General features: G+C 35.1%; 1 protein-coding gene across 2 annotated transcripts in view; it reads left to right on the forward strand.

Annotated features, from left to right (window-relative positions):
* LOC129368233 (zinc finger protein 385B-like) overlaps positions 1-15,189 on the forward strand; it is a 64,322-nt gene that overhangs the window by 47,720 nt on the left and 1,413 nt on the right. For both annotated transcript variants that reach the window (XM_055043119.1, XM_055043120.1), the window contains 6 exons: positions 3,956-4,110; positions 6,299-6,406; positions 7,841-8,021; positions 12,705-13,061; positions 14,546-14,748; positions 14,898-14,996. In XM_055043119.1, coding sequence (XP_054899094.1) covers positions 3,956-4,110; positions 6,299-6,406; positions 7,841-8,021; positions 12,705-13,061; positions 14,546-14,748; positions 14,898-14,996 — 1,103 coding nt within the window. The remainder of the gene's footprint in view (positions 1-3,955; positions 4,111-6,298; positions 6,407-7,840; positions 8,022-12,704; positions 13,062-14,545; positions 14,749-14,897; positions 14,997-15,189) is intronic.

Genomic DNA, 15,189 nt, shown 5'->3' on the forward strand with positions numbered 1-15,189 from the left:
AAATAGCTAAATATATAGTGCTGATAAGGCTGTTTGAATTCACTTAAGCGATTCAGTTCATTTTTGAGTTTCTAAAATTTTTATACATATATTTAGATTTTTCCAGATAAATTCAAAGCGCCAACTTGCTTGTCGGTTTTGTAAACTTTCACTTGAGTAAAGTTTTGGTTATCGACCATTAAGAAGACGTTGATCTTCATGCTCTTATTTTGAAGTGGTGAAGACTTCTGGCGCGGCAGTTCCGCTTCCTTTTCTCGCGTTCTCTAGTTTTTCGCCAAGAACTTTATTTCAATCAAGTAAAATGTACGGGCTCAAAATGAATCACAATCGGTAGAGAAGAACGTGTAGGCATAAATACGACATACAAAGAAGTTATAGAACACGTAACTTATAATGTCAAAACTAAATCGGTTGTTGTCTTTCGGGTGCAGTTAGCGACTTAGCATTAGCTTCTGCTAAGTACCGTGCTAATCTTAATGTTAACGTTTTAGCACTTTGGCTTGGGTCTGTCCTGCTTTAAAGTAATATTTTTAATTAATGAATTGGACTGTCTGTTCTTAAACCCTCTCTAAAGGGTAAAGGAATTAAAACTGCTGTTTTTGTTTATTTTTATTTTACAGATAATATTGAGGTTCCACAGTTCACAAGCTTTATTTTCAGAAAAATTTAATCTAGAATATTACATTCTTTATTTTACTCATCTAAAGTTAGTCCAGTGACTGATATTCCACATTTGATAATTATACTCACTTATTGATGAAGTAATTTCAGAGTTAATACTTAAATTTAAAATTTGAAGGTTGCATTTTGTAAGTATAAAGCACTAACTGTCCAAATACAGCTGCCAATGTGGTTGAGCACTGAAATCACACAGCTCGTCAATAGATGTTTTTTGTCAGAAATAAGAGCTTCTCTGTGAGCCGCCATGTTGATTCAGAGTGAATCAGAGCCTGGCACACCACACTGATAATCCCAGGAAATGCGTAAGCCTTGAAAAGCATGGAATGAGCGTTTCCTCTGATGACTGAAAGCCTCTCATCTGTTTGTTTTTTTTTTATCTAAAAACCATTAAAATTTTATCCACCCTCCATCTATGAACACTGAGATGTTGAGTCACATTGAGTCTAATATTGGAAATAAGATTAAAAAGTGCTCAGTTTCAGTAAGAGAGATATTATTTTACCGTAGTCATAATTTAGCCCCAGATAAGTTAATAGCATTTAAATAAAGTAGTTAAATCATAAAATAATGGGTGAACTTAAGCTTATTCATTTTGATCAATTGATAAATATTGTGAATTATAGTCACATCAGATTGTGATTTATAGAATATTTCACAATCAAAGTCCAAATAATACAACAAATGTATGTTTTACACGCTAAACAACATCAGTTTAATATCTGTCAGAAGTACTTTTTGCTAAAAAATATATATATAAATATAAATTATAAAAACCCAACTTCTATGCAATATAAACTGAGTTTGACTTTGGATTAAACTTTATGTACTGATGGATAGGAACCAAAAAAGTGCAGATTTTCAGGTGTTTTGCTCAGCCAGACCAGGAAATGCAAGATTATTGGAATAGCAATCTTAAGACATCTTTGAATCATGACAGAATTGTAAAAAAATGTCATTAATCTCACCAATTTCAGTGGGATTGTGATTGGCTTTGCAACCTGACTCAAGTAGGAGAATAATAAAGCAGTGAAATGACGGTTTCTGTTTGTTTACTTTTATGCTTTTCAAAACTAAATTAACTCTAATATAACTTTAAAGGACTACTCTGAAAAAGGAATGAGCGTCAGTGATACACAGTAGGATATTGGATTTGTTTGCATTGAAAGTTTTGTGAAGTTCAAGTGATTTCTCAGTTTTCTTTTAGTTTATAACTTACCTTACGATCAAGGTTTTTTTTCCAGGCCTAATTCCAGTAATAAACTCTGCATGGCACATAAAAATGAACATTTTGTTTTTCTTTAACACATAATTCTGTCCTTATCCTCTGATTGTCGTCTGGTATGCTGTCCAGCTTCGTCAGTCATGTTCTTTTGGTTTTCCTTGGTCAGATTTCCCTGCTGCCATTTTGTTATCCTTTCATCCTTCTCATCAAGCCCCTTCCTGGCATTTTCCATCCTCTACTGCCAAACTTCCCAACCGTCCTCCCTAACCGCAAAACTTTAAGTCTCTTCAATGTCTTTCAAATGGATTGCAAAAATAATATTCACTTGTTTTCACTCCTATTTTAGGTAGATGAATCTCTCTCTTTCTCTTGAGACTTCATTTATTGAGCTTACAATTGTCTCAGTTAAGTTTCAAACCGACTTTATTCTCTATTTGCTCGTGACTTTTAACATAACTGCTTCCAGAAATTCAGCAGGCAGGCATCATAAAGATCTGAAGATATCATACTTATATTATGTAAGGCACTCTGCATTTAATGTGAGCGCTAATGTTCCTCTGGGTCTAGGCAAAGGTCAGAGTCGCAGTGCTCTTTTAAAGCATGAGCAGTCTGAGAGCCTGCAGGTCAACCAAAGTTAAGTGTGATGAGATGAGAGGTCAAGCAGAAGGAGAGTTTGAGACATTGTGCAGGGAGGAAATGCTGTGGAAGTTGTCTAAAACAATTAAATGTACAAAAGAAAAATGTCTGCAGGTGAGCAGAAAGAAGAGGAGAAAAGAAAAGTGCAAAAATATTTTTATTCTTTCAACCTTTTGTTGGATAGACAAACATAAAGTAGTACATCATTTTGAACTGGAGGGAAAATGATTCAGTTTTTCTTTTTAGCAAATAAAGTCCCCAAAAATTAGGCTGAATTAATGCTTTGTAGAACCACGTTTCAATCACGCTATTACAGCTACAAGCCTTTTTGCGTATCTGCAAATTTGGCACTTTAAGAGAGCAATATCTTTGTCAATTTTTCACTTGCAAAATAATTCAAATTAAGTTAGATTGAATAGGAAACATCGGTTTTAAAGTGAATTCTCACTTCGATTTAGGTCTGGGTTATTCGAAGACGAGAATATGCTTTGAAACATCAACAGTTTGTGTCTGTTGGGTTTTCCACCAAACCAGTTCCACTTCTAAACTGTTTTCAACTCTGACCCAAGTCAGAAAACGTGCACGGCTGCGTTTTGTTAAGGTTTTCTGTGACATAACAATACAACTGTGTGCCAAATTGGGAAGTGAAAGAAAAATATAATTAATATTGCGTGTAAAGAATTAGGACACCACATTTAATATTACAATTTTTTTTTTTTGCCAACTAAAAAAATTAACATAAGTTAATCTTACTTTTCTTGTGGCCTGGTTTGTCAGTTTAGGAGGAAAAGGTAAGATCACCCAGCATCCTAACAGCTAGTCTTGTCTTCTTTAAGTTTAAATAACTTCACTGATTTTTTTTTGTTCCACTTCTCACTTTCAACTTTGAGATGTTAAACTTGTTTCTATTCACTCCACAACATCTAAACTTTAACCCGACTCTGGACTTTCCATTTCTCAGTTCTCAGAGCTTTTCATTGAATGATGGATTTGCTTCCTGGTGAAAATGTACTTCGTTCTGGTGCCCAAATAATTCAAATTTTGACGTATTTCTGAAGAACACTGTTCCAGAAATATCTGACTTTGTCTCGGTCCTTCCTGGCAAACGTCATGTTTTTCTTTGAGAGCAAAGTTTTCCTAATTGCAAACCCCTGTGAATATTAAATGTGAACTCTTTGTACAGACATGGAATTCATACCAAGAGCCTGTTGTTTGTCTTAGATGACAGTTTATGGTTTTTAGAGACGTTTTTAAGCCCCTTGCTGTGAATAGGGCTCACTTTCACTTTAGCAGTCATTCATTGCTGGCATCTTGTTCTCATACGGCTGCTAATATCACTTTGTGCAGCTCAATGTACATGGAGATTTTTTGAGGGGTTTTGAGATATAAAAGTCCAAAACGTGTCTGTGCTTCCAGGTGCGCTCTCCCAGAACCAGGTCCACCCGCTCCTGGGTTCGCTGCCCCTGCCGGGTCGACCCCTTCAGCCGCAGAGCCACGCCCAGCTGGAGCACTTCCTGTCGCTCAGGGTCAACGGCTCCTCACCCCTCAGCCTCTTCCCCAACTTCAACACTGTAAGAAAACATGATTTAAGTGATCACAAGGTTTTTTTCTATACTTTCAAGTTAAAGATCAGATGCTAATGAGGATTTAGAAATATCAAGTAGCCTCGATAAAGTCAAAAACATTTAGCTTATTTTATGTTCAAGAAGAAATCTGATTTATAATCTTCATAATTTTTCTGTTTTGTTTTTTTTAATGACCTATAGAAAAGTATAATCAAGTAAAATAAAAGTTTTTGTTTGTTTGAACTCAGATTCATGGCAGAGTTAATGTTCGAGTCTCCACTGAATTTTCTGTTAAATTTTGCATGAATTTTCTGAAGCTGCGTGTTTTTTGTAGGATGTAATTTACATTTTTTGTTTGTTTGTTTGTTCCATAAATATTTTTCATTTTTAGTTTTACATTTATTTTTCTGTTAGTTTTGGGGGGGGGGGAAATCAACAAACTTTATGGCCCCACTTTGGCTCCTATGGATTAGTTTTGCCAATGAGAAAAATAAAATGCTGAATTGTGTATAAGAACGATAATTATAGACTCTCCGTAACACAGGTTGAAATTTTACAATTTTGGGAAAAATTGTTAATGTTCTTACAGGAATCCACCATTTGTTTGGATATTCTGTGATTTATTGAAGGGGATTTAATCATTTAGTGGTATGTATTTTAGATAAAAATATAGTTTCTATTTGGGCAAAACGCTATTAGTAAATGTAATTATATAAGTTGCAATATAGTTCAGGATTTTAGGCTCTATCATTTATGTGTGCTCAGGGCATGACCTGCAGAATGCAAAATGAGATCAAGTGTCACTTATAATAAAATATCCAAAAATTGTGATATAAATGTGATAAATTGTTTAATATTAGCTACGATATATAAAAAATGTTTCCCACTACTCCAAGCATGCAGAAAAAAGCAGAGTAGCAAGATTTTACTCAAATGTTGTCCCAGTTAAATGTTTAATGTGTTTAACTTTTTTTAATATTACACTTAGATAAGTCTCTGCACTTTCCCCTTTAAACAAGTAATTAGTAAAATATTTGTCTTGAGTCTGCGTCCAGATTCATCAGTTAATGAGGAAAAGCTGAGGTTGTCTTGTTAAAGCTTGTCATCAAGCTTGTGGGAGGAAGGGAAAATATTGCTGTGTGACAGCGAAAGCTAAAAATACGGTTTGAATGGCACAGCTGCACTGGAGGGATTTAAAAAATGAAGACAGATTTCATCCAAACAGGCAATTTAAAAAGTGTGAATTCAGAGTTCTGGGTTTAAAACTGAATATACAAACTTAGTTTACATGTAAGTTTTACTTAAACGTCACATTAATAGAAAAATATGTTAAAACTAAATGTGTTGTATTATTAAAGATGCATATTGAGTCAGTCAATAATTTCCATAATTTCAAAGTTTAAAGAAGAAAAATGCTAGAAATAGGTCTTAGTCACAACTATAACAGGAGCAGGATTAATCCTAAATGCACATTTCTAATCTATTTTAAAGAAATTATTCATCTTGTTGCACAAGCAGCTCAAACTTTTGGCTTACTGAAGATGTCAAAACACACATAAGACAAATTTCTATTTTTCCTCTTATTTGATGACGAACACAGAGGGAAAGAAGGGACTTAATTATGTCATTAACTTGTCTCATTGAGGCAAAGGACTTTATCTGAAACTTCATTGCTGGAGTGTTTCTTTTAGTCATTTTTGGATACATTTTTTGTTTCTATTTTAAATTATTTCCACAGTTCAGACTCCCTGAAGATGTGAATTATGTTGATACTAGTGAAAACTGTAGATAAACCCAATGTTTTATGGGATTACTACGAAAGAGGATTAGGGCCATCAAAAAAAAAAAAATTCTGACTTTAATCTCAGAATTCTGAATTGTTTCTCATAATTCTGAGATCAAAGTTAGAATTCTTTTTTTTTTTTTTCGGTGGCCCTAATCCTCTTCCATAGATTACTTTTAATTAGTGTGGGCAAAAAATATAATATTCAACAAGTGTTTAGTATTATTACTTATTATTCACATTTTTACCAGTTATGCAAATATATGTGGAGGGAATATTTTTTTAACATGTGTAATCAGAATGGTATCATTTTGCTTAATTTTTTTTTTCCAAAGTCAAACGTTTCAACTGTTCTGCTGCGTCCAGGTGAAGCAGCACTGGTAGGTTCTGTTTGTGTGTTTCTTCTTGCAGATGGACCCGGTGCAGAAAGCGGTGATAAACCACACGTTTGGCGTGTCTCAGCCGAAGAAGAAGCCCATCATTTCATGCAACATCTGCCACCTGCGCTTCAACTCAACTGTGAGTCTGACGCTTCGGGATTAAATTAAAATGGTCTTTTAAGTTTTGTTGTAATTCTTTGGCACAATGTCACAATCATTTCTTTTTGCACACAAAAGAATGATTTTGTGCAAAAAAAAAATGTAAAGAACATGTTTTGTATCGGCTGTTTGTTGTACTAACTTGTTCAAAGAAGCAAAATGTTCAATTTTTAAGACATTTTTAACTGATATCTAGTTTGTGGAAACACTTTTCAATTCCTACTACAAATTACTTGGTAACATCGTAAACCATCGCTCTGACTGACAGAAAAAAAACCCTCTGAATGTTTGCTGTGCGCTGACATTCATCATCGCCAAAGGGCTTATATGACCTTTGCTCTGCCCCAACTCTGCTACATCACACTTTGACCCTCGATGGCGCCGTTCATGCCTGTGCAGCCATCCAGGTTTCATGAAACGTGATAACAGGAAGGCGTCTCTCCATCTGCTCCTGGCACAAAGCCATGGAAGAATCACCTCGACACATTTTGAATTGTGACTGGAGCAGAAGCTTTTTCTGTTCATTGCGCCTCACATTCGTGTCTTTAATCCTAAGAAAGGCAGAAGTGTTTCAGTAAGAATGGTTATATTCCTAACAGCATTTGTTTATATTTAAAAACATAATTGGAATTGCCAATATCAGCAAAAGTGTATGAGCTGAAGCATTTTTCTTTCCGCTAAAGTGAAAATAACAAAATTGAAACTCTAAGCTGCAACAACAGGCACAGATTAAATGATCCAAACATTATGTTCTGACACTGTTATCTGGTTACAAGTTTCATTCAAACTAACTCAATCATGCAGGAGTAGTGAACCAACATAAATCCTGTAAAATCTAAAAAATAACCTTGCCGACAGCATTACCCTCCAAAACTGAAGTCCATTGCAAACAAAATGAATCAGGTTTTCCTGATTTTAAGATACACATTTCTGAGAAGTTTAAGCTGGGAGGTGACTGAAGAAATACTGAGATTATTCAATCCGTGGGAAACATTTAGCACCCTTAAACCTTACAAACATCATAAAATAAGATTTTATGAAACATTATTAGCTCAGAGTTCACATCTGAAACATTTTTGGGATCTAAAATATTTCATAAACTTGTTTTTCTTTCCGTCAGATGAGAACATGAAGGTCATGTTGCGTCACAGCAAAGGGCAATTTCTGTCAGTACAAATCAGAGGAAAGATGAGCAAATATGTCACCAGTTGACAGCTGATGTTCATTTGTGCAACATGACTGATTATTGTCAAACCAACAGTGCAACTAAACGCATAATTCCTCCAGTAAAGTCAGTAATCTACCTCATTTATTTTCTCCCTTATGCAGCGTTGTCACTCTGCCTCCCTGTAAAGATAATGTGTGATCACCAACAAACCCTGTTGCGTTCATGTTTGTTTGTCTGTGTATGCAGATCCAGGCAGAAGCCCACTACAAAGGTCACAAGCATGCTCGCAAGCTAAAGGCCATGGAGACCCAGAAGAACCGGCAGAAGAATGGACCCGGTCAGCCCTCTGCTGAGAAAGACAGAGACGCAGAGATGGAGATGGAGGGGGAAACGGTGCCGATCGATGCTCAGCTGAAAGACAAAACAGGTGCCAGATCTTTCTTTGATTTAAAAACGGCCTCCCTTTTACTCCCCTCTTCATAATTAGCTGTAATTGAAGAAAACGGGCGCTAAGGCTCTGGAAGCTGCCACTCAGCCGATTAATTACAAGCCATTACCTGTCCTGCTATCTCTGGTTCTGTCTGATAATTACAGCCATCAAGCGAAGACGTTCTGCAGAAGAAGAGATGCAATCTTAGGAAGGACTCTGTGGTTGTAAATCATCAATTCCTCAATAGAAATCACAAACCGAAGTCCACTGTCACTGTCATAAACATCAGCCCTACGGTAAAGATGTGTAAAAAAGAAAAAACTACAGTTTAATTCATCTTTCATTGTACACTGAAAACTTATAAAAATGCAGCCAGTGAGCCTGAATTTATTTTGTGTTTTTGCTGTCAAGCAGATTCTATTGTAGATTATTAATTTGAATAAAACAGAAATAAAACATATGCTTTGGTAACGAGGCCAGCTTTGTGAAATTATGTGTTGAGTAAAGATAAACAGGTTTTAGCTGTGTCATAATGTATATGGGAAATTTTTCTGCCATAATTAGAAAACACTTTTTCAGCCTAAAAGCAGAATTTTATGTCTTTTATTCTCTAAACTTTCGATAATGGTGCTTAAGTTTCAGTCTGAAAGCAGGACTTTCAGACTGAAATTAATTTTTTTCAGATCTTTCTTCTCAAAACTTGTAATGTTTCAGACTGAAAATGTGTGGCTCTCAAATCATGGCAGAAAAATTTCTCCATACATCCAGCAGGTACAGCTCTGGAAAAAATTAAGAGACCACCTAAAATGACCAGTTTCTCTGATTTTACTCTTCATAAGTAAATGTTTGAGTAAAATGAACATTATTTCATTTTATGAACTACTGACAACATGTCTCTGACATTCCAAGCAAGAATTTAGTATTTATTCGCAGAAAATGAGAAATTACCTGAAATAATTAAAAGAAAACAGGATTATATTCACTTAGGAACAATAATACTAATGTTTTAACTCAATTAAGAGTAGCAATATTTCATAATCATCAGAAAATGTTACCTGATTAATTTCTTTCAAAAGTTAAAGCAGTAAATGTAACTGAGTGAATATAACTTGCCACTGAAGGTCTAATAAAAACATTTAAACATTCTGTCATTTTTCCCTGGAATCATCTCCAAAATCTGCCACGTTTATAAGTTTTTTTTTGTTTGTTTTTTTTTTGTTTGTTTGTTTTTTTTACAAATTTAAATTAAACATTTAAATAAAAATATTTGAATTATCTGATTACATTCCTAACATCACAGTTAACCTTTTGTAGTTTAAATTGCGCTATATGTATAAGTTTGTAGTGAATGTATAGTATTGCTGTAGAATTTGTGAGGTTTTCAATTTAAATGTTTTTTTTCCTGCACTGTAAAAAGAAATTGTGAAGTTACCAGAATTTACCATATAAATCCAGATTTTATTGGATTTATGTTAAAATTTTGGCAGCAACATGCATTTTACTGGTTTTTTTACAGTGTGCTAAATAAAGTAGAAATAAAACAATAATTTCTATATTTTAATCAGTTTTATGAGGAGAAAATGAGGTTTAAAGCTGTGAAACAAGTTGAAAATCATTTTTTTCCATGTTACCTTTTCCTTGATAATTGTTTTAATTGAAATATGAGATGAAAATCCACCTGAATTTCTGTTTTCTGATTTGTTACCTGGATCTCCACCATATTCTCACTAGTAGCTGGCGTTCTCGTAATGACTTTGTAATTTACTATTTCACTCCTTCACTCAGTCACTCAGCCTCTCGATCTGCCTGACAACAAAATATCACCTTCTTTCTCTCCGTTCCCTCTCTCGGCTTTTTTCTTTACCATTATTGATCCTCTCTCCCCCATTTTCTATGCGGTGCCTATCAATTTCCCTCCAAGCACATAATAATAAGCTTGTTACACTCAGTGGTTGCCATGGTTGTTGATTGATGGTGACGGATGAAGCCTCTGCAGAGAGAGCAGCCGGCAAATGACAGAGAGACACGGTGACAAAAGAAGAGTGATTAAGACGGCAGGAAAAAGACGGAAAGATGGGAAAATTCAAGGGATGACGGCAAATAAGGACCGAAAATCTTTCCAATAAAAAGAATGAAAAAAAGAACAAAGCTGGTGGAGAATATTAGGACATTAGGCTACATTTATCCTGGATTCTGCTTAATGTGTTTTACATGATGCATTGTTACAACTTGTTCATATTTATAAGTAAAGACAAAATAAATCAGCATATTTTTGAATGCCAAGAATCATACACAGAGCCAAAATAGTGGGAATATAATATGCTGTCGTTAAATGAAGGAAAAACTAAATTCATGGTATTTTCTGGTAACCGGATCTATAATAATGTACAGTTATGCATAAATGGAGTTCAAATTGAAAGAGTCTATGAGACAAAATTTTTAGGAATCATTATAGACAATAAACTTAGTTGGAAGCCTCACATAGAATATATTGGAAATAAAGTTGAAAAAACTATTGGAATATTGTTTAAAATAAAAGATTTAATAAATGTTAAAAGTTTGAATATTATATATTCCTCTATGGTTATGCCTTATTTGTCTTATTGTTCAGAAATCTGGGGAAATGCAAGTAAAACAACTATTGATATATTAGTTAAATTGCAAAAAAAAAGCTATAAGGCTCATTAATAAGGTGGGAACCAACCGATAAACTCTGGTCAAAGTTATATATTAAAATTTAAAGATATTGTTTACATAAAAATACTGGAAATAATGTATAGAGCATTGAATGAAAATCTTCCTTTAGGTATTCAGAAATGATTGAAGCTAAGAGAGCATAAATATAATTTGTGAGGTTTGTTTATATTTGAATGTGCAAAAGAGAAAAGCCAGATAAAGTCTAGACGTGTTTCAGTTATTGATGTGAAACTGTGGAATGAATTGAATGAGAAATTTAATTCAATGTCCTTTCTTGGTGAACTTTAAAAGAGCTTTAAAATGTAAAACGATAAAATCTTACGCTGTTATGTAGATTTATATGTGTATTGTGAAGATAAGCTGGGAGGTTAAAGGGTATAAAAAAACAGGGTAGGCAAGAAAAAGCTTTGCTTCAGCCTATTCAGCCTCAACTGGTTTGTTTATTGTTGTTTTTTTCCTTGTTGTTTCTTGTGCTTGATGTGGACAATTAAAGTGATTGATTGAAAAACAGCCAAACAAAATGCTGAACTACAAATAAAAAATCTATAGAATTAAGGTTTAAAAATAAATGAATGTAATTTATATGCCCAGAAAGTATCAGAGACGTCCGAATATGTATTTCTGTGGAGGGCATGATTGATTGGATTGTTTCTCCATGACTTTATCTAAAGAAAAAACTATTAATTTCACTATATCAGGTTTTTATGGTATTAACCACGTTTGTTCTTATTTGGGATAAATGGTGTCAAACCAAAGTTTGTACAGAACGGCCTTTAAATGCTGCTCTGAGAGACAGAGATAGTTTGGTCAAAAAAGCTAATTTAATGTTCTGACACCTAAAACAAAAAATACATTAAGACAAATTTATTCCAACTTAAATGGAAATTCATAACGACTGCCATGACGGCCAAGTTTGTCCTAACGACTGCCATGACGGCCAAGTTTGTCCTAAAAGCAGACTGGAAAGAGCAGGTCACCGGAAAAAGAAAACGCTGCAAAAACACTAAATCTTACAAGTATTTTTGGTCTAATTTACAGTGCAAATATCTTAGTACACTTGAAATAAGACAAACTAACTTAAAGGAAACTTTTCAGAGAGATATAGGAGCTTATTTTAAGTCAATATTTTGATAATTTTGATGAAAAAGTGCTGGTTCTATTGGCACATTATAACATGGAAAAAATTTTTGGTTGTAAGTGAATAACATTTCATGAATGTTAAGGAATTATTGACTTCAAACGAGCTCTGATATCTTCTTGAAAAGTTACTTGTTTTGTCTCATTTCAAGTTTACTAAAATACTTTTTGCACCAAAAATACTTGGTAAGGCTTTGCAGCACTTAGCTGCAGCAGACAATACAGTCAGTCAGTATTAATTTAGTTGGGAAAACATATTTATAAAATCTTATTTATGACATACAGGGCTTGTCATTCAGTTTTTACAGACATGCACATAAAAACAGTCATTTTTAATAAAATGGCCGTGTTGGCTGATAGAGGCAGATATTAAATCCTTGTTTTGGTATCAAATCCTGGCACAAAAACAGCCAGGAGGGTTTGAGTTCAGTCCAGAACTCCAGTACTGATCATCTCCAGAACCAGGAGTCAACACTACTAATGGTATCTGGATATATTGTGTGTTCATGTCGATGTCGAATTTTAAATAGAACTGTCTTGTAAACAAAATTTGGCTTATATCAGTTTAGAAAAGATTGTTTGGTGTTTTTTTATTCAAAATTGTGGATGATTATGTTGGTGCCTGATTTTATCTACACTAAATTACGTCAAATGTTTCGCACCACAATCAACTTGTCATTTTGAGAAAACAGAGATGATTATCAGGAAAAGTTTATATTTTAAGATAATGAGATAAAACTCACTCGTTATCTTAAAACAACAGAAAATCCAGCTGTTGATCTTTGCTAAATTACGTGTTTGGACGTTCTGTCAAGTAAAATGCTTGCATTGACCATCTGTCCACAGACCCAGTCTCCTCACCCCAACCTGAAAGCAGCCAGGGGAACTCGCAGAGCGCCTCTCCACCCTCCATGCCTTCAAGCTCGGACTCCTCCTCGCCCTCCTCTGCTCAGCAGACCCTCCACGCCTCCGACGGCTCCCAGCTCCCCGACGTTCCTCCAGATGCCCCACATGCAGACGGCAGCGACGCGGCCAGCGGTGCGGCATCAGACTCCGATCCTCAGGGAAGCGTCGCAGCAGGAGAGGAGGAGGCCGCGGAGGGGAAAGAGGCAAAGGAGGCCAAAAACAACAAAAAGCCTCTTCAGTGTCCAACCTGCAAAGTGACGGTGAACTCCAACTCCCAGCTGGAGTCCCACTGCAGCGGTATTCACTTTTACTGCAAACTCACAACCCGGGGGCCAAACCTGAGTCAAGTCCCCCCCCACCTTCTTCAGATCAGACAAGATTGGTGTTGTTTGTGCCGCTATGATTTTAAAGATTTATAGAAATGTTTCTAGAGGTCATCAAAGGTCAACCAGACGAAACGGGTGTCAATTAACTCGACTATGTTTCTGCAAATGTTTCATACCATTTTCGTCTGATGTCATAAAAGTGAGGGGGCTGGTTGACCTTTTGATCTTTAACCTTTCATTAATATCTTCAAAGCCAAAGCAGCACAAACGCAGCACAACGTTTGGCGCCATTTTTGTCTGATTTGAAGAAGGTGAGGGGGTCAAATCCGGGCCCCTAAAGCTGTTTATGTGGCCCTCTAGTCTTCAGAAAGCTGCATACAAAGAACCTTCAGGATCATAACTGTGCGCTTAAAGTTTTTATCTGAATAAAAACTTTAATACTGCCAAATTAAATCAACACTCAAAAGAGAGTGAAGCTCCAATTTAAAACGAAATGCTAGCCACAATCAAATTAAGTTTGTAAAATTTAATTTGTTGTCAAGGTAAACAAATGGAGATAAAGTAAGTTTGCTAAAGCTTATTCTATTATTTCTCTTTTGTCAAAGCACAGACTGTTCCTCATCTGTGCAGGAAGAAAAGAGGAGTACATTTCCACTCAAGATTAAGATCAGAGATTTTCTACAAAAGCAAGGAAATTGCTGAGCTCCAAAAGTCAAAAAGTTGCAAGACAAAAACTTTTTTACATTTTTTATTAATCTCAGAAGTTTTCTACCAAACAAAGAAGATTTTTGAGCTTCAAAAGTAAAAATGTTGAGACAAGAAAGTTTTACATTTATTTCTGGAATTTCTACAAAACCAAGTACATTTCTGAGTTTTAAAAGTCAAAAATTTTCAAGACAAAAACACTGAAATGTTGAGGTGAATTTAAAAATTTCTAGAAAAAAAATCTCAAAAATTTTAGAGTTTCAAAAAGTCTTTGATTTTGGAACTCAGAAAATTTACAAAAAAATCAAATGTTTTTGACATCTGAATGGCAAAAAATTCATTTTTTTTAACCTGAAACTCTGAAATTAAGCTTCAAAATTTCTGATTTTGTTTTAGTCAATTATTTTAATTTTCAAGCTCAGAATTTCCAAGTTTTTTTCTGAGATTTATCTCAACATATGAGATAAATCTCAAATGTTAGTACTGCTTTTCATCTAGTATGACTCTGATACACTGTTGTACTTTTCATTTTTTACAAGTACTCATTGAATGAAGAGGCAGTTATTTATTAAGAAAATATATTTACTAATATTTGATTAATGAGTAGTTTTATCGACGCGTTCTGCCAGAACCATTTGAGGACATTCAAGGTGTTGATTTGGCCCAAAATGAAAATGAGTGACTCCTCTGGCCTAAACAGTTCAAACCTGCACTGACCTTTTACCTCTCCTCTCTGATTGGTCGAATCAGGCTCTAAGCACAAACAGATGCTGGACGGTCAGAACAACAGCCAATCGCATCGCAGGGTCAAGGTGCCATCGACACCCAGACCAAAAGGTCGAATGAAGCAACGGATGGGGAGCAAGAGCAGAACGGTTGTTGGTGTAACCAACCAAGCATTTCACTGTGAACTCTGCCAAGTGTCTGTCAACTCAGAGACGCAGCTGAAGCAGGTAAACAGGGTCATGTTTGACATTAACCGTTTACAGCTAGAGAAAAACTAAAAGAAGGACAGTTTTGTGTTTCTTATCTTGTACTTGGTGTTTGTTGGCTGTATAGTTAGTTGGATCTGTGTTTGCTTCATGTCTCTTTTCTTTTTTAGCACACAAACAGCAGGAGACACAAAGAGCGTTTGGCTGGGAAGCCTGTCAAAGCAAAGTTCACCCCCTATAATAAACTTCACCCCAATGCTGTCTTAGCGGTGAGAGTCTCACACAAACACACACAGATATATCTCCAAACTGCAGCCCTTGTATGGTCTAAAAAAATTATCACAATGTTTTGTGGTATTTACAATAGAAACAAAAATTCTGTTCATTTAAATATGTTTCCCAGCTTCATTAGTATTAGATCCTTTGACTGGAACTTAATTTACCTCCATTTAAAAAGCCACA

The sequence above is a fragment of the Poeciliopsis prolifica genome, unplaced genomic scaffold (assembly GCF_027474105.1).
Source record: "Poeciliopsis prolifica strain line A6 unplaced genomic scaffold, Auburn_PproV2 SCAFFOLD018, whole genome shotgun sequence".
NCBI lineage: Eukaryota > Metazoa > Chordata > Actinopteri > Cyprinodontiformes > Poeciliidae > Poeciliopsis > Poeciliopsis prolifica.